The sequence below is a fragment of the Mesoplodon mirus genome, assembly GCF_964341445.2.
Source record: "Mesoplodon mirus genome assembly, chromosome: 3".
NCBI lineage: Eukaryota > Metazoa > Chordata > Mammalia > Artiodactyla > Ziphiidae > Mesoplodon > Mesoplodon mirus.
The window spans coordinates 616252-634689 of NC_138978.1; the positions used below are offsets into that span (position 1 = coordinate 616252).

Below are 18438 nucleotides of genomic sequence, written 5' to 3' on the forward strand. Positions count from 1 at the left end.
GGCCCACGGGGTGCAGAGCCTGCAGCCAGTTCCTTGCAGGGAGGATGCCGTCCACAGAGACAGGCCGATAGGGGCTTCTCCAGGCCGGGCCTGGAACAGTGGGTAACCCGAGGCCCAGGTGCCAGCAGCATCACCAGGGCCAGCGCGCTGAGCCAGTGGGGCCGGGGGTCTCGCGTGGGCTCAGGGCTGGGAAGGGGGTGGGCCCTGTGGCTGCAAGGCCTCCCTGAAGGGAGTGGGGTGAGCGGGGGCGGCGTGGGGGGGGGGAGGCTGGGGGCGCCCGCAGGAGGAACTAGCTCAGTGCAGCTGGGGGCCCCGGGCAGTGACAAGTCCCCTTCTGCCCAAGCGACACCCTGTCCAGCCAGCCCAGTAGCTGGAGGACTTGCGGGCTGCAAAGAGCTGAGCCCACAGAGATTGCCTTTCACCCCTCCCTCCTTGAGTGTAGGGGCTGGGGCTCCCCCCCGGGAGGCCCAGGACCCAGCACAGGACCAGCCACTTAAAGAAGGAAATGCCAGACCTTTCCTCCAAGAATATTTTACATCTTAAAACACGTAACCACCTTGTACAAAAGCCCGCTGTGGCTGCGATCTCGCACGCCTGGCTCTGGAGCCCTGGGTGAGAGGCAGGAAGGTGCTGGAGCAGCAGCCTGAAGGTTACAAAGGACCAAACCCCCCGCAGCTCCGTTCCCAGTCACGGCCAGCACCCGACGGCGTGGCCGCCGGTGGTCACCGTGGCTGAGTTGTGTGTGTGTGGGTGTATGGATGCCCGCCCTCTCCTCGCAGGGCACATCCGATACATCTGAAAAAACACAGCCTTTCCTCCCACGGCAAGGAAAACGTGATTTAATTCTACAAATTTACAAGCCAAGATAAAATATGAAAACGTGGAAAACCCCACGAGGCCAGCAGCCAGTCCTAGACTTGAGGTCGCGTCCACGGCAGCCCCGTGGCAGTGGCGGCACCTGGTCAGGGCAGGGCGGGGGTCTGGACCCAGACGCCACCTCCAGTGTCTGCCGCTGTCCCAGCTGGGCCTCAGCGGTCGGCGCTCCCCAAGGTGGGTCCGGGGTCAGCTCTGAGCCTCAGAACTTGAGGCTGAAGCCTGGGCCTGCGGCTGAGGCCCCCTGGTTCGTGGTTGTGAGGTGGAAGCCTGTCTCCTTCAGGTCGTCGTCACCCTGTGGACACAGCGGCTTCGTGGGGCCCCGGCCGGGCCAACCCCGCCTCGGGGACCCCGCTCCCCCTGCCGGCCCGCCCCTCACCAGCTGGCTGTAGCCCAGGCCACCCTCTGGGGGCCGGGGGCTGGTGCCCCGCTTCACCCTCTGCTGTTCGCTCTTGGCGGGCCATGTGGGGAACATGGAGGGGTCGATGGGGAGGGGGGTCTCGCGGAAATACTCGTGCTTGAGGCCATCCTCTGCGCTGACCCTCCGTCCAGGGAAGTAGGTCAGAAACCTGGGAGAACAAGGCACTTGGCAGGGGCGGGGCTGAGCGGGGAGGAGGCGGGCTGAGGGCGGGGTGCAGGGAGGGACGCACTTGTTCATGAGGTCGAAGCCCTGGTCTGAGAGCAGAGCCCCGAAGCGCTTGCGGAGGTTGTTATACGGGTACTCGGTGAAGGTCATCTTCTTGACCGCGGGGAGGTCGTTGTAGCCGGGCCAGATTTTCTCACTGGGGGTGCCCAGGTCCTAAAACAGGGTGGCGTCTCAAATAGCCGGGCCCTGCAGGGAAGGGTCACCTGGCCCAGGCGCCTGCACACGTCCCCAGGGGCACCCACCTTGAACACTTTGTTGATTTGATCAATTTCCGACTTCCCAGGGAACAGCGGCTTCTGAGTCAGCAGCTCCCCAAAGATGCAGCCCACCGACCACATGTCCACGGCCGTGGAGTACTCCTGGGGGTCAGGAAGCACTCAGGGGGCTGGCGGGTCGGCGCGCCCAGGGCACGCCCCTGCACACCCACACTCACCTTGGCGCCGAGCAGCAGCTCGGGGGCACGGTACCACAAGGTCACGACCACCGGGGTGTAGGCCTTCAGAGGGGACCCATACTCCCGCGCCAGCCCGAAGTCCCCCACCTGTGAGGACAGAGGGCGGGCTGTGGACGACTGAGTGCCCGGGAGCCGGGCCCTCCCCGAGCCGCCCGCAGGGCTCACCTTGAGGATGCCGGCGTGGCTGAGCAGCAGGTTGGACGTCTTGAGGTCTCGGTGCAGGATCCAGTTGTCGTGTAGGTGCTTCACTCCACGCAGCAGCTGGATCATCAGGGTCTTCACCTCCCCTGGATGGCGACAGGTCAGCACGTGGCCGGTCCCCCGGGTCATCGGCCGCCTCAGCGGCCACCAAGCTTCCCGGCCCCCGGGCACTCACACACACCCAGCGCGACAGGGTCAGAGTTCCAGGTCAGCACTCCCGCCCCGGGTGACCCGGGCGTGGGGCCCTACCCGGCAGGAAGGGCTGCTTCATGGTCTCCATGAGGCTCTTGAGGTCGTGCTCCACGTAGTTCATCACGATGTAGATCTTGTCCATGTTGCTGCCCACGACGATTTCCTAGGAAACGACAGCAGGCCCCATGGCCCGGGGGTCCCAGGCCGGTCCTGCCCCCGCCGGCTCTCTCAGGAGACCTGAAATCCCGGGGCCCAGACATTGGGTGACAGCAGGGACCTCCTAAGCGCGACGGCCACCGCGGTGTAGCACTTGGGGGCCCCGCGGGGCAGAGGCGCGTGGGCCGGCGGCCTCACCCTGACGGTGACGATGTTGGGGTGCTGCGCCTTGAGGATGGTGTTGATCTCCCTCAGCGACGTGATCGGGAAGCCCTCCTTCTCCTTCTCCATCTTTAGCCGCTTCAGAGCCACGATTTCATCTGAAAAGAAAGCAACGTGAAGACCAAGGTTGAGCAAACGTTCTTCCAGCCACACACTCTTCCTGTTTCATCGCTGTTCCCCCACGATCACGGGACATGGCCAACCGGCCTCCCCCGGTGCTCAGGGCCTCGACTGCTTCTCTGAGGCCCCGCCAAGGGTGCACACCTGCCTGAGGCTGCAAGCAAGCAGCACTGAGCCTTGTGGTCAGGCCGACTTCTGGCCTCTGGAGGCGCCAAGGGGCCAGCTGCTCAGGTGTGCACCAGTCAGATGAGGCAAGGCTGAGGCCCAGCACCAGGGGAGGGGTGACAACCAGGACAGTAGGAAACTATACCCAGTGACCCTGAGGCTGAAGGTGCCGGCGCCCCGTGATGCTGGCTGGCACTCTGGGCCACCCGGTCCATGCGCCACACCACCCCTCCCCTTTGGGGGACCATCCTGGGACTCGCCCCACCTGTTTTCTTGTCCTTTGCTCTGTACACCACCCCGTAAGTGCCTTCTTCGATCCTGTTCAGGCACTGGAATTCCTCCACACTCCGACAGCCCTGGGAGGAAGCACCAGCATGAGGGCGCGGCAGCGGGGCCACACGCCAGAGGGAAGACCCACCGAGAGGGAAGCCCCGCCGGACGTGGCAGGAAGGCCTGCAGGGCGCGTGGGCAGCGGCCTGGGAATGCTCTCCTCGCTTCAGTGAGCACGTGCCCCTTTATCCAAAAGCCGGCCCTGGGCAACCCCCCACCCCGCCACCTCCAGTCACGTCATCCTAAGATGCGGGTGGGACAGGAGTGGCCCTGTGCACTGCACCCCCAGCTGGCGCAGGAAACCCCCCGGAGCTGGGGCGGCACTTGGGGCTGGGCCACTGGCCTTGGGGCGCCCGGAGCACCTGAGGCCACTCACCCTCTGATGACCTGCCCTCTCCAAACCCCCTCCCTCCAGCATCGCTGTTACCGACTTTTCCCAACAGAAAACGTGGGCTGACTCATAGCACTGCCCTCCGACCCCTGCACAGCGACCGGGCGAGAGGGGCAGGTGCCCACCCAGCCCAGGCCGAGGCAGAAGTGACCGCAGAGCTGACCGCCTGCCAGGCTGCCCACCCCCTCCACATGGGGCCCCTGGCGGGCGTCCTGGCTGCGGACGCAGGAACTGTCCTCCCCCCAAGACTGCTGGACAAGAGGCCGGACCACGATCGGGGACAGGTGAGAGGCCGGTGGCCGGGCCCGCCCAGTGACAGACACCCACAGCGGGGACCCGGCTTCTGCTCTCAGCAACCGGCCCCGTCCACGAGCAGCAAAGCAGAGCCAGGCCTGGGGCAGGGAGGGCACCTGACCTGCAGGGCTGGCAGGTACTTGGGCAGCTCCTGTTTGAGCTCGATGGGTGACAGGGCTGGGGAGTCGGGCACGAAGTCCCCCTCGGTGAGGGCGCTGCTCTGGGGGGTGCCCTCGCCCACCTCCTCTTCCCCCTCTTCGCTCTCTCCAGAATCGCGGTCAAATCGTGACTCTGGAACTTCAAAAGTTCAACCCAATTACAAACCAAGAACGAGCAAGTGTGGCTACCCCACCCGTTCTGGGGGGGGACAGCAAGTGCAGGAAGAAGCCATATTGAGAGCCCCGGGGGGGCCAGGCACGGGCTGCGCGTCCCATCGCTCTGGACAGAGAGCACTGTGTCTTGGGGCCACTGGCCGGGCTGGGACCACTGTGAGCCACTGACCGGTTGCGAGCTCCAAGGCCCCCCAGAACTTGCGGCCACTGGCCAGAGGGCTTGGCCTGGCTGCCTGCGGAGGCCATGCAGAACCTGGTCAGCAACGGCCCTGTGGTCAGAGTCGAGCTGGCGTTTCCCAGCCTCCCCTGGTGTCCAAGCCCAGCACCCTCAGGATGGCGCTCATTCAGCACTGCCCCTTCTAAGGGACGCCGGCCCCCACGGGCCCAAGCGGCCAAGTGCGGGGTGCCGGGGGAAGCAGCTCCCCGCGAGCCAGCTAGGTCCTGGGACGCACCAGCCAGGTGCTCCCTGTAGCTCCCGGGGCACGACGTGCCTCTGAGAAAGGTTATTTCTTAGGTCGCTGCCCTGCTCACGACTCAAACGTGGGTCAGCACCCAGGTCAGGGGCAGACGAGGAGGCGGTGAAGCACCACTCGGGGGGCCGGCTCACCAACCAGGACGTGGTTTTCATTCTCTCGCTCCTCCTCTTCACTCATTTCTTCTTCACTCACTTCCTCTGTAAAGGAAACAGGTGTCAGCTCAGAGCCCCCCCCAAGCAGAAGTGCGGTCCACTTTAGCTGACAAGGAGGCAAGGGGCGCCCTATGTCGTCGACTCGGGAGCCTCATGTAAGTCCCAGACAGCCAGGCGTTTTCAATCTGGATACATTTTTCCTGAGATTTCAAGTCACCCACCTGCAGCTCCTACGCTCTTACGGACTTAAACCACGTGCGGGCGCGCTCACCGGCTGACTGTCCAGACGCGTCCTCGGAGTTGCTCCCGGTCTCCTCCTCCTCCTCCTCCTCCTCCTCCCCCTCCGACTCTTCGCTGCTGCTCCCCTCTTCTTCCTCCTCCTCCTCCTCCTCCTCTTCCTCCTCCTCCTCGGAACCTGACCCTGACTCCGCTTCAGGAAAGAAACAGCCAGCAGTGAGCTTCGGCCCCGGGGGGCCACGGGCCTGGGCGGGGCCGGGCGAGCGGCTACCTGATGAGGACTCCGCCGAGCTGGTCCTCCTCTCGCTGCCGCTGACGTCCTGCAGGTCGGACAGCAGGTCTCTCTCTTCCACTTTCTCTTCTTTTACTTATGGAACAAACCATCGAAGGTGAAATGTGGGAAAACATCTGAAACTAACAAGATTCGATGGCGCTTCTCATACGAAGACTAACTTCGGTTTGTATGAGGAACAGCTCACCCAGGTACCTGGGAGGAAGACAACTCTTCAAAGGACCAGTAACAAACGTTTGAGCTGATAAACTTATTTCGTACAGAGTCCCTCTCACACACCACGGAAGCGTTTAGCGCATCGTGATGTGAAGCAGCAGCCACTTTCTGTGCCCAGACGCCCCTCGCCAAGACCGCCACACGCTGGCCCAGCTAGCGCTGTGCAGCCTCACCTGGCTTCCGGCTGTCCCCCAGCTCAAACCTCTCTCGAGGCGGCCGGAGTGGGCTCCGACTCCAGTGGCTGGCTTTCACCTTGTCGCCATAGTCCTCTCTCGCTGTCCGGTGATGTGCAGACACTGCGCACGAGAACAGAAAGGAGGTGGTGCCGGCAGCCCCCTTTCCCATGGCACACACGCCACCCCCCCAGCCCCCCACAGCACCAGAATGGAGCACAGGAAGCGACCAGAGGACCCAGGTGGGCTTTCTAGACTGCTCCCTATTGGACAAAAGGCAGGGGGCCAGGACCCACCTCTCCAGCCTGGGCCTGACCCCCAGTGTGTGGACCCCAGACAGCCCGCAACCCAGGAGCCGCAGGGCGGCCGGGCCCCGCCCCTCGCCCCGCCCCCCGACGGGCCCCGCCCCCGACGGCCCCGCCCCTCGCCCCGCCCCCACCTTCCCGACGGGCCTCCCGCTCCTTGCGCCGCTCCTCGGCCCGCCGCTCCCGCTCCTTCTGCTCCCTCTGCTCCTTCTGCTGCTCCCGCATCTTGCGCTCCCGTTCTCGCTTCCTTTCTAACTGCTCGAGGCGGTCCCTGGAACCAGCACACGCCACATTTTCCCCCCGAAACAGGCAGTTCTCCTCTTTGCCCCCAGTGCTTTTTTGCTCGCGTTTAGAAACTACGTCTCTGGGCTGTTCAACCCGCAGAGAGCCTGTTAAAAGCAGAACATACACGCATGCGCGTCCTGGGAACCAAGCGCCGGTACAAGGAGGCAACGACTGCCTGGGGCAGAAACCCCACCGGCTCGCCAGCTCTACCGAGACTCGCCAAGAGGATTCCCTCTGTGCACACAATGTAAATCCACCGCTACCAGGAGCCAAGTCTTCCTGGGCCCCCAGGGGGTGGGAGAGCCCATCTGAGGAAGGGCGGGGGAGCCACAGACCTGGGCCGGGCGCCCTGCGGCTCCTGGGCCAGCTGTCGTGTGGGGGTCAGGAAATATCAGTGACCAGTGACCGAAACACGTGGGGTCGGCAGCACCGGACGCCGAAGAGTGAAAACTCATCAGTCTGTTAACTCTCAGGTCCCTACAGGGTTCAGTCCAAATACAACGTGAAAAGCGAACACGTTAAGCAAAGAAGGCAGCGTTATACACACAGAAACGAGCACAAAACGGTGAGAGCGTAACCAGGGCCGCCAGTGCTGCCCACACAGACGTCACCACCGGAGGGGCCGCACCAAGGCTACTGGGCTCCACACACTGTTTTATACATGCCAGTGAATCCAAACTATCCCCAAATAAAAGCGGAAGGAGGCTTCCCTGGCGGCCCCTTCCAGAGCAGGGGGTGCGGTTTCGGTTTCATGCCGCGCAGTATATGGCAAAACAAACAAAAAGTGGAGGTACAACTTACATACTGAATTCAACCAGCGAGCTCAGTTTCTCTGAACGCATCCCTGGAATCGGGCAACCGTCACAAGCCGTCCCAGCATCCACTGATCGTACCGCCCGTGGCCACCCGTCCCCCGTCCCCCGCCTCCCAAGCCTGCTTCTGCCTGCTCTGCATTTCCCAACGTCTCTTCGGCTTGCTTTGGGATGAGTTTGCTTTTTTTCTGGTTTCTTTGGGCAGAAGGTTAGGTTATTGATTCGACAACTTCCTTTTCTGCTTTCTGGTTTAGCTGCTTACACCTGAAACACTTCACTCCAAGCACAGCTGGAGCTGCATCCCTAGTTTGGACACGTTGTCTTTGCTCTCATCTTGTTCAAAATATTTTCAGGGAATTCCCTGGTGGTCCAGTGGTTAGGACTTGGCGCTTCCACTGCTGGGGTCTCGGTTTGATCCCTAGTCAGGGAACTAAGATCCTACAAGCTTTGCGTCGCGACCAAAAAAAAAAAGTTCAAAATATTTTGTTTTTCCTTACCATTTTTTCTTCGGGCCATGGGTTTTTCACAAACGGGTTGTTAGATTCCCAACATTTGAGGATTTCCCCAGGTTTCGTTCTGTTGCTTTTTTTATATAGAAATTTGTTTTTGGCTGTGTTGGGTCTTTCTTGCTGCACGCGGGCTTTCTCTAGTTGCGGCGAGTGGGGGCTGCTCTTTGTTGCGGTGCGCGGGCTTCTCATTGTGGTGGCTTCTCGTGTTGTGGAGCACGGGCTCTAAGCGCGTAGACTTCCGCAGTTGTGGCTCACGGGCTCTAGAGCGCAGGCTCAGTAGCTGTGGTGCACAGGCTCAGTTGCTCCGTGGCATGTGGGATTTGCCTGGACCAGGGCTCGAACCCGTGTCCCCTGCATCGACAGGCGGATTCTTAACCCGTGCCACCAGGGAAGCCCTGTTGCTGACTTCTAATTGAATTCTTCTGTGATAAGAGGGCATACTTTGTATGGCCTCAATTCTTTTAAATTTGAGATTTGTTCCACAGCCTGGCACACGGTCTCTGTTGAAAACTCATCCCAGGAGCTCTTAGGGCAATGCATGTCCCGCTGCTGTGGCTGCAGTGATGTCTGCACCTGTCCCCCAGCCTCTGTTCACCTGGGAAGGCCTTTACGTGCCCCTCACTTCTGAGGCTGGCCGAGTTCCTGCCTGTGTCCCCCGGTTTCTGATGAGAAACACCCCGCTCACTGCCGCCCCTCATGAATTTCTCACTAGCTTCCCCGGTGTGACTGTGACTTTGTACTTATCCTACCTGGGGCTCACCGAGTTTCTCGGATGTGTAGATAAAACGGTTTTCATCAAATGTGGGAAGTACTCAAGTCATTATTTAAAAGCCACCTGTGTGCCCCCCCTTCCCTCCCACACACCACACGCGTGCTGGTGCACTGGATGCACTGGATGCTGTCCCACAGATCTTGAGATTGAAGATCCTTTCCTCTCTGTCTTCAGAAGGCATGAAGTCTGTTGCTCCATCTTCAAGTTCCTTGCTTCCAAGTCTTTGCCAAATCTGGAAACGCTGTCTACTATGTCTTTCTTCCTTAATACGGGGTCAAACCTTATGTCTTTGTATGTCTCAGAACTTCTTGTTGAAAACTGGACATTCTAGGTAACATCTTGCAGCAACCCTGCACTTGAATTTTTCCTCCCAGTTGTTGCTATTTAGTAAGCCGCGGGGCTAATAACCCTGTGAACACTTGTCTCCCTTGAACAATGTGGCCACTGCTGCATTTTTCCACATGCGCCTCTTTATTTTCAAGCTTGGCTTCCTTGGGGTTACCACTGTGTCTGCACAGCTGTGTGACTGGACCACAGTGGACAGAGCACAGGGCTTAGCAAACGTGGGTGTGTCATGTGCCATCAGCCAGGGCACTGAAGGCTCTGCTGGCCTCACAGTGGCCTTAGACCCCAACCTCTCAGCCGCATCTCTCACACTCCCTGAGTCCTGAGAACGAAGGCTCTCCTCACACCTGCTGTACCTGCCCTCTGTTCGGCCCTGGCTGCTGGGAACGTCACCACCTTCCAGCCCGCTACTTCCCTTCTGTAGAGCAGCCCAGCTCTCAAGCTCTCTCTGGAGATGACCGCAGGACCCAGAGGTGGCCCTAGGATTCACACCTGGGCCACGCGGAACAGATCTGGAGTGAACAGACGCTCTCTCCTGGAACTCTAAGCCCACACAGAGGCACCTGGAGACAAAGGCCCAGGAGTCTGGTGTCCCAGCTCCCAGGCCATTTCAAGGCCTCTGGGATTGCCTTTGTCACTTCTCCTTTTGTTTCTTGTTTGGAAGAACCAGAGTCTATTTCTGCTGCGACCCCAGACAACCCTAAGCAACGTATCTTGTTGGTCTTTCTGGACAAGGCCCCCTGGACGGCGCCGGTGCAGAGCAGGTGCCCAGCACACACCTGCCGAGTGAGCAGACGGGGGGTCGCCCACACCCCAGGCCTCCCCGAACTGACTCTGCCTCAGGACTCACGCGCCCCCAGAATGGCTCCACCCGGGCCTGGACAGCAGCCCTTGCCCTCCTCGCTGGGGGCGCCGGGCCCGGGTGTGGACAGCCGCTCCCCTCCTCCAGCCACCCGCCACCCCTCTTCCTCTCTCTCCTTCCCCCACTGCTGTATGTCCAGCCCAAGCCTTCGCCCCTCGCCTCTCGATTCCTCTTGGACCCCCAGCTCTGTCCAGCAGCACCCCTCCCTGCAGGCCCATCGCACAGGCTGCCACGGGGACACTGGCGGCAGCCAGGACCCGCTCGCTGGCTTGCGCCGCGGCCTCACCTCTCCCGCCGGGAGTGCTCCCGCGCCAGCTCCCTCCTCTTCTGCCGCTCCCACTCCCTGCGGGCCTTGTCCTGCTCCTCTCGGTGACGCTTGCGGCGCTCGTGCTCCCTCTCCTTCTCCTTCACTCTGGCGTGCTTCCCTAGGGGGAACCAGGACGTGTCACACGAAGAAACTTAACCTCTAGAGACTCAACTTGAAAATACCCAGTGAAGAAAAGAAAAAATATCTAATCATTGACTTGGAGAAACAATCATGACTTTCTGTTAAAAAAAAAAAGAGGATGAAAATATAAAACTCTATGCAGTAAGCCTCCAGTTAAGAAAAAAACAAAAATAATGTGATTATCACTGAATAGAACCGTGATCCCCATCTTTCTTTCTAATTTTCTGTATTAAATGAACTGTGATTAGACTGTATTAGTTTCACGATTTAAAAAGAAATCACCGCTTGTAAAGGATACAGGACAAAGCTTATCTCCTTTTAGTTTCTACATCACGTTATACACCACGTTAGCCAACTGAGTTTAACAATGAGATTTGTATCAGGCCCCAGGCCCAGTTTTCCCAACACCCCTAAGAAGCTCTTTAATACTGCTATGAGATAAAATCCATTATTTCAGTTTTATCAAGCATCTGTTTCTTAGTTAAAGCAATTTAGCATTGAAGACTGTGTTTTCCCTTGTTGAATTAAGACAATTTTGTAGGTAGACAAACTACTCCAGAACAATGCAATGAGGGGGAAACACACAGAAGAAAACACAGAAGGAAAACAAAGTATCTATTCAGAATGATCTACAGTAAATTTATGTTTTTAGCTAAAGTTTCATTCTCTTCGCTTTCAGCTGTGCTCTGGAGAAGGCAGCAGATCATGACATAGGAACGAGACGCATCTGCACACAACACAAAAGAAAACGAATGCTCTGTACCCCCTTCCGCAGAATGGCTACGATGCCTACGTTTCTCTTTTCTCTTTTCGTCTTTCCTGTGATGAGCTTTTTCTTTCCGAGACATTTGCTGGGGTGGTTTGATAGCCAAAGAATCATCTTCCTCTCCTCTGCAATAAGACACCACAGCATTACATCACGCCTGAGAAAGTAATGTGAGGAGCACTGGGCTATCGTGGGGTGTCTTCAACCCAGAGAGACGAAGGGCTCAGAACACACAGGTGAACCTCAACCATCAGCCAGAAGATGATGTTCATTATGAAACCTAAGCCCAAACTGTATATTAAATACAGATTCAGATGAAAAGTGTTAAGTGGGGAATAAATGTGAAACATGGAACAAAAAGGCCTCTTGGAGGAACCTTGAGGGTATTCATGATCTTGGTCGTGCGGATAGTTTACAGGTATATAACAACGTATCAAACTGCACACCTGAAATCTGTGCAGTTTGTCATTTACACCATAATAAAGTTGTTAAAAAAGGGCCCACAATTTTGGGCTTCCCTGGTGGCGCAGTGGTTGGGAGTCCCCCTGCCGATGCAGGGGACACGGGTTCGTGCCCGGTCTGGGGGGATCCCACGTGCCGCAGAGCGGCTGGGTCCGTGAGCCATGACTACTGAGCCTGCGCATCCAGAGCCTGTGCTCTGCGGCAGGAGAGGCTACAGCAGTGAGAGGCCCGTGTACCGCAAAAAATAAAAAACAAAAAAAGGTCCCACAATTTTAATCAAACAATGATCTCAAAAGGTCACTTAACAATATTTTCAACTGATTATATAACCAAAATCTTGGGAGAATTCACACCCTATGCCTTTTTGCCTTAATTTCTGGTTATGCTGTTTTTAACTGCTTGATGATGGACATGAGAAGAAAACAAGTGAGGAGAAAGCACAGCACGGGAAGAAACGTCAGAACATACAGACCTCGATAGGACCATTTCTGCTTCAAGGTCTTGCTCCAAGTATCTTTCAGCAGCTACTTTGGTTTATTTGTAGATAATTTTAGACAGTAATTATACAAATCATCACAAACATACAGCAGAATTCTTTAAATTACCATGTGAATGGTGTTCACTTCACTGCAGAATGATCACAAAGAAAGGAACACACGCTCAGGCTTTTCCTAAGAGGGGAGAGCTGGTAACTGACACCACACAAGAGTCATTTCAATCTAGAGGTAAACCTCAGGTCATGACCTCAAACTTTCAAAATAACACTGAGAAGGGCCAGCCAGGACCACGGCCTTGTCACGGGGCTCAGCCTGTCTCCTCAGGTGAGTGCACCTGCAGCCGGCGGGCTCCTCCAGGGCCACCGCCCTCTCACCTGTCTTCCATGGAGTCCTCTCTTCTATACGGCGAGTTCCTTATCGTTATCTCCATGCGGTGGTCCCTCAGCTCCCCCTCCTCAAGGGAATCCCGCTTGGAATCCCGGTCATCAGACTAAGAAGCAAGGAGAAAGTAATCTTCCTTACAGATAAGCCTATTTTTAATAATACTCAAACCTTGCCAATATCCGAAAACAAACTTTCATACACTCAAACTTTGAGTGGACCAATGTTATAAAATATAAAAAACTTTCATTCAAATCCCGTGACATCAGAATTTCGTATAACTCTCTGTAACCCAGAACCTGAGAAATTTAACACCAGCGTATATGACAGGGGATATCAGACTCTGTGACAAGTATGTTAGCTGTTTATATTAGCCAGAACTGAGCCTTAAAGCATATTTTATACACCTAATACTTTACAGTATCTCAAAAAGTACTCATAAACACGTAAGAAAGGTCTGCTGCTAAACTTATCAGAAGAGGCATTTCTTTCAATGCCCCTTATCAAATTACTAAAGTTTTCCTATGTTATTAGGCAAACCAAGAAAGGTGTAAAACAATAATACTAATTTCAAGGCAGCTTCCTACTATACTAAAAATACTTGGAAATGGTGTCATGAATATAATGATGAAACGAGAAACATAAGCCCAACCGCACTCTAGTGATTTTAGGTTCAAAATACTTTATTTTCCATGTAGCTGTGGTCATCTATATGCAGCTTTAGTATGTTATCGATCTGCTGTCAATGTAAACTGAGTAATTGGATGTTTTTGTTAATTTTTAGAATAGATTTTGGGCTCACCTGCGACATTTGGAAGTACAAAAGAACTTCACCGAAGAAGCGTTGTTCTAATGGAAAAATGAGGGCAAAGAAATTAAATCTCCTTTAAAAAAAACACTTACTTAAAAAACATGGCTTACATTTTTTAAGCGTTTTATCTCTGCTTTCTCCTCTTGTTCCTTCCGTCGTTTCTTTTCCTGAAGAATTTCATCTAAAGTTTTCACTTTCCAAGAGTCCTTTTCATCACCCATTTGAGTTAAAACACTGCAAAAAAGACAAAGAATTCAAACTGTGTCAGGACACAGCAAACTGTGGTTTGATGCTATGCTGTTTCTGAACACTTTTGCCTTGCCACTTTTGAGAGCTTCAGTACAAATCTTTGTTAAGAGGGATGGGCTCTGCCAGAAATAAACCCACACACCTATGGTCAACTAATCTTCAACAAAAGAGGCAAGAATATACAATAGGAAAAACACAGTCTCTTCAGCAAGCGGTGCTGGGAAAGCTGGGCAGCTGCATGTAAATCAATGAAGTTAGAGCACACCCTCACACCATACACAAAAATAAACTCAAAATGGCTTAAAGATTTAAACGGAAGACATGACACTCTAAAACTCCTAGAAGAGATCACAGGCAAAACATTCTCTGACATAAATGGCACCAGTGTTTTCTTAGGTCAGTCTCCCAAGGCAACAGAAATAAAGCAAAAATAAACAAATAGAACCTAATCAAACTTACAAGCTTTTACAAAGCAAAGAAAACCATAAACAAAATGAAAAGACAACCTAAGGACTGGCTGAAAACGTTTGCAAACGATGTGACTGACAGGGCTTAATTTGCAAAATATACAAACAGCTCATACAACTCAACAACAAAAAACCAAACAACCCAATTGAAAAAAGGACAGAAGGGCTTCCCTGGTGGCGCAGTGGTTGAGAGTCTGCCTGCCGATGCAGGGGACACAGGTTCGTGCCCCAGTCCGGGAAGATCCCACATGCCACAGAGCGGCTGGGCCCGTGAGCCATGGCCGCTGAGCCTGCACGTCCGGAGCCTGTGCTCCGCAACGGGAGAGGCCACAACAGTGAGAGGCCCGCGTACCACAAAAATAAATAAATAAATAAAATAAAAAAGGACAGAAGACCTAAACAGACATTTCTCCAAAGAAGAAAACAAATGGCCAGTAGGCACATGTAAAGATGCTCAACATCGATAATTATTAGAGAAATGCAAATCAAAACTACAACAAGGTACCACCTCGCACCTGTCAGAATGGCCATCAATAACAAATGCTAGAGAGGGTGTGGAAAAAAGGGAAACTTCCTACACTGTTAGTAAGAATGTAAGTTGGCTCAGCCACTACGCAGAACAGTATGGAGGTTCCTCAGAAAACTAAAAATAGAACAATCATATGATCCAGCAATCCCACTCCTGGGCACGTATCCAGGCAAAACTATAATTAAAAAGGATACACAACCCCCTCCCCCATGTTCATAGCAGCACTATTTACAATAGCCAAGATATGGAAGCAACCTAAATATCCATCGACAGATGAATGGATAAAGGTGTGGTACGTATATACAATGGACTATTACTCAGCCATAAAAAAGAATGAAATACATTTTCAAGGATGCTGCCTGGAGAGAGCAATGTGTTACTGAGACAATTTGGACTACATATGCGAATGAACCCCGTTAAGGCCTCTATATAAACTTTCCAGATCCTCGTGGGCAGGTGTGGAGATCTACTCATCTTGTGGACACCCAAGACAAGCCTCTATTACCTCCTATTGGTAGAACCTATGCGGGCTCCAGATGGCAAAGCGGAGACGCAGTGAGCAGCCCCAGCTCCAGCACCCCAGAGTTTGGAAGGACGGGACTGGAACTGGAAGACAACTGCTCAAAGACCACCAGAGCACCCCATTAGGATGCAGAATGTTCTAGGAGGCACAGAATTTATGGCTATCTTTGGGAAACCACAACTTTCAAAAGTCCACTTAATTAGAAAGCCACTGCCACTACTGCCCCTGACTCCAGAGCCATGCTGTATTTGCTCTGATCTGCCCCAGCAACATGGATGCCCAGGACCCTGCTTCTCAATATCCACAGGTAGAGACTGGACAATGGCATGTCTCTTTAATTCTGCTGCCAAAAAATCGGTTCCTGTGCCTGTAGAAATGGCAAAAATGCGCCCCCCCTCAAATGCAGTCTCTGCACTTCCAGCCTTCAAATCTCACGTATGTGTACCTGACTGGCTGAATCTGAATCACATTGAGAACCCCAGTCTCACGGGAGTCTGGGAAACACAGGATTCAGCGTTCCACTCTCTGCCTTTCAGAAAGGCAAACTAGAAGAAGGGTGAAGTGGATATTGGGCACAGGTCTGTTTCAATCTCGATAACGATCCTTTACCAGGTGTTTTTTGAAAGGATTAAATGTGGTAATATGTGGAAGTGCCTATTTCCATAGCTGCATGTAATAATATGCAATAATCGGGTTTGCTTAAACCACTTATTCATAATTCAAGAATAAATTTTCCATGTCCAAATGCTATACAATTAATATTCCAAACATGAATTCACTATCCATTTGTCCATGGGTACAGTTGGAAATGACCTCTACTTGTCTGAGATGATAACTGTGTACAGAATTCACACCTTAAATTAACTGCTGTCCAGAATGGTAGCCACTAGCCACATGTAGCTATTGAGCACTTCAACTGTGGCCAGTCTGAATTAAGCTGTGCTGTAAGTATAAAATACACACTGGATTTCAAAGACTTTCTGCAAAAAATGTAAAATACCTCATTAATAATTTTACACTGATTATTACATGGGAAATAGTAATACTTTAGAAATATTGGGTTAAATAAAATGTATTATTAAAATTTTAAAAATAGAAAGAAATAATGCCATTTGCAGCAACTTGGATGGACCGAGAGATTGTCATACTAAGTAAACTAAGTCAGAAAGAGAAAGACAAATACCGTGTGATATCACTTATATGTGGCAACTAAAATATGACACAAATGGGAATTCCCTGGCAGTCCAGTGGTTAGTACTCGGCGCTTTCACTGCTGGGGCCTGGGTTCAATCCCTTGTCAGGGAACTAAGATCTCAGAAGCCACGCGTGGCCCCCCCCAAAAAAAAGACACAAATGAACTTATCTAGAAAACAGAAACAGTCACAGACATAGAAAACAGACTTGTGATTGTGGTGGGGGGGGGAGGGAAGGACTGGGAGTTTGGGGTCAGCAGAAGCAAACTATTATACACAGGACGGATAAACAACAAGGTCCTACTGTAGAGCACAGGGCACTATATATACAATTTCCTGTGATAAATCCGTAACAGAAAAGAAAATAAAAAAGAACGTATATACATGTATGACTGAATCACTTTGCTGTACAGCAGAAACTAACACAACATTGTAAATCAACTATACTTCGATTTGAGAAAACCTAAAATACTAGAAAGAAAGATTTAAAAAAAAAGTGATGGGCTCTGGAAAACGACCACTTGGATTCCAATCTCTTTGCTGTCATTCCTGTGCTGTCCAGGGCTGGTTACTTCATCTCAGCTTACCATTCCGTAAACGGTACGAAAACCACCTATCTGACAGCACCACTGGGGATTCGGTGAGATCACCCAGGGAAAGCTCGCAGCTCAGTACCCGGCACTCACCAAGCACTGCTTTTGCCGTCAGGAGCATTTATTAGAAAGACGACCTCGGGGCTTCCCTGGTGGCGCAGTGGTTAAGAATCCGCCTGCCAATGCAGGGGACACGGGTTCGAGCCCTGGTCCGGGAAGATCCCACATGCCGCGGAGCAACTAAGCCCGTGAGCCACAACTGCTGAGCCCGCATGCCACAACTACTGAAGCCCGCGCGCCTAGAGACCCTGCTTCGCAACGAGAAGCCACCGCAGTGAGAAGACCGCGCACCGCAAAGAAGAGTAGCCCCCGCTCGCCGCAACTAGAGAAAGCCCGCGCGCAGCAACCAAGGCCCTATACAGCCAAAAATAAATGAATAAATAAATAAAATATATTTTTTAAAAAAAGAAAGAAAGACGACTTGGGCTGCGTGGGCCACTGGCCCATCGGACAGCTGCAGCCCCAGCACGGGATACGGGGAGGCCTGGGTGGTTGCTCCGAGGGCGCGCTCGCAGACCAGGCCGCGGGTTCCCGGTTCTTGGGGTTCAGTCGCGCTAGCCCGGCGTTCGGCCCGGCAGAAGTTGGCTCGGGGAGCTCCTGGGCCCGCCGCCTCCTCCACCCCGAGTTCCGCGCCGGGCCGAGGTAGCGGGGAGTGTCGCCCCCCCCGGCCCACGCGCCCGAGGCCCGCCGGGATCCGAGAGTTTAGGTGAGCCGGCCGCGCCCCTCCCCCGCCCCGCTCCGCCCCGCCCCGCCCCGTCCGGCCCGCCGCCACTCACCCCTACGCCGCCGCCGCCGCCGCCGGTCCCGGAGCCTGAGGAGAAACCGCCCGGCGCGCGCCAGGAGCGTCGTCACTTCCTGCGTCGGCTCGGGCTGATGACGACCGAGGGCGGGCCCCAAAGGGCGGGCCCCCCCACCCCCCACGCAGCGGGTACCCCCCCCACCCGGCGGGCCCCCCGCCCCCAACCCCCCCCGCCGCCGCCCCCAGACCTTCGCAGAGTGCCGGGCGCGCGCTAGCGCGTCATTACGGGCCTCGGCGCCGACTGCTGACGACGCCCGGTGTGCCGGGGCGGGGCGAGTCCCTGCTGGCAGCTCGGGTTCGGCGGAAGTCCGGGCTTGGCCTGGTCGGGTGCCCGGTGTTGCGCTCTTTCTCCCCGTCCCCGTGACCCCGACCCCGGCGGTGGCGCGGTGGACTCCGAATCTTGCCTACGGAAGACCTCCCGCCAGACCGGGGCGGGGAGAGCGGTTGCCACAGGGTTTTAAGCTGTGCTAAGGCGGGGGAGGGGGGCCCTCAAAGTCCGTGCACTCCCTCATCGTGAGGTGCGGCTTCTAACCTGTTGAGGCTCTTAGAGTGAAGTTCTCTTCCCTGTGGCTCCAGTTACTCTGCGGACCTCGGTGGTCACAGAGAACTGGCAGTTCAGCCTCGAGAACCTCGGGAAAGAGAACGGTAAACGAATACCCACATTCACTGGACCTGAAATGGAAAATGGAGAAAAATGTGACAGGAAATTGGGGCACAGAAAGGGCGGTGGAATTGGAATTCTTTCTCTTCCCGGAAAGAAATGTTTACTTTTTTGTATCCAAGAGTTTGTTTTGCTTCCTGTGTTTTTGGTGACAGGAAAAAACCAATTTTTTCACTCCCTTCACGCT

General features: G+C 54.5%; 1 protein-coding gene across 2 annotated transcripts; it reads right to left on the bottom strand.

Moving 5' to 3' along the window:
• Window positions 1-823: 823 nt before the first annotated feature.
• Window positions 824-18189, bottom strand: CDK11B (cyclin dependent kinase 11B). 2 transcript variants are annotated; one of them, XM_082614480.1, is made up of 21 exons: window positions 17779-18189; window positions 17568-17602; window positions 13288-13411; window positions 12360-12475; window positions 11054-11151; window positions 10099-10237; window positions 6362-6498; window positions 5923-6045; window positions 5513-5608; window positions 5276-5434; window positions 4984-5049; window positions 4166-4341; window positions 3295-3385; window positions 2721-2842; window positions 2424-2529; window positions 2139-2260; window positions 1953-2060; window positions 1762-1878; window positions 1524-1672; window positions 1253-1442; window positions 824-1168 (listed from the first exon to the last, which is right to left on the bottom strand). In XM_082614480.1, exons 3-21 carry the CDS (start codon window positions 13396-13398, stop codon window positions 1076-1078), a joined length of 2319 nt encoding a protein of 772 aa, XP_082470606.1. In that variant the 5' UTR covers window positions 13399-13411; window positions 17568-17602; window positions 17779-18189; the 3' UTR covers window positions 824-1075. The 2 variants fall into 2 exon arrangements, with proteins under 2 accessions (XP_082470606.1, XP_082470605.1); XM_082614479.1 differs by lacking the exon at window positions 17779-18189 and having other exon boundaries at window positions 11024-11151; window positions 17568-17700.
• Between the last annotated feature and the right edge of the window lie 249 nt (window positions 18190-18438).

Coding starts and splice junctions, on each gene's coding strand:
- CDK11B (XM_082614479.1), bottom strand. CDS start 13,398: ATGGGTGATGAAAAGGACTCTTGGAAAGTGAAAACTTTAGATGAAATT. Junction 10,238..11,023: donor TAGCCATTCTGCGGAAGGGG/GTACAGAGCATT, acceptor GGTTCCCCCTAG/GGAAGCACGCCAGAGTGAAG. Junction 6,499..10,098: donor GAGCACTCCCGGCGGGAGAG/GTGAGGCCGCGG, acceptor TGCTGGTTCCAG/GGACCGCCTCGAGCAGTTAG.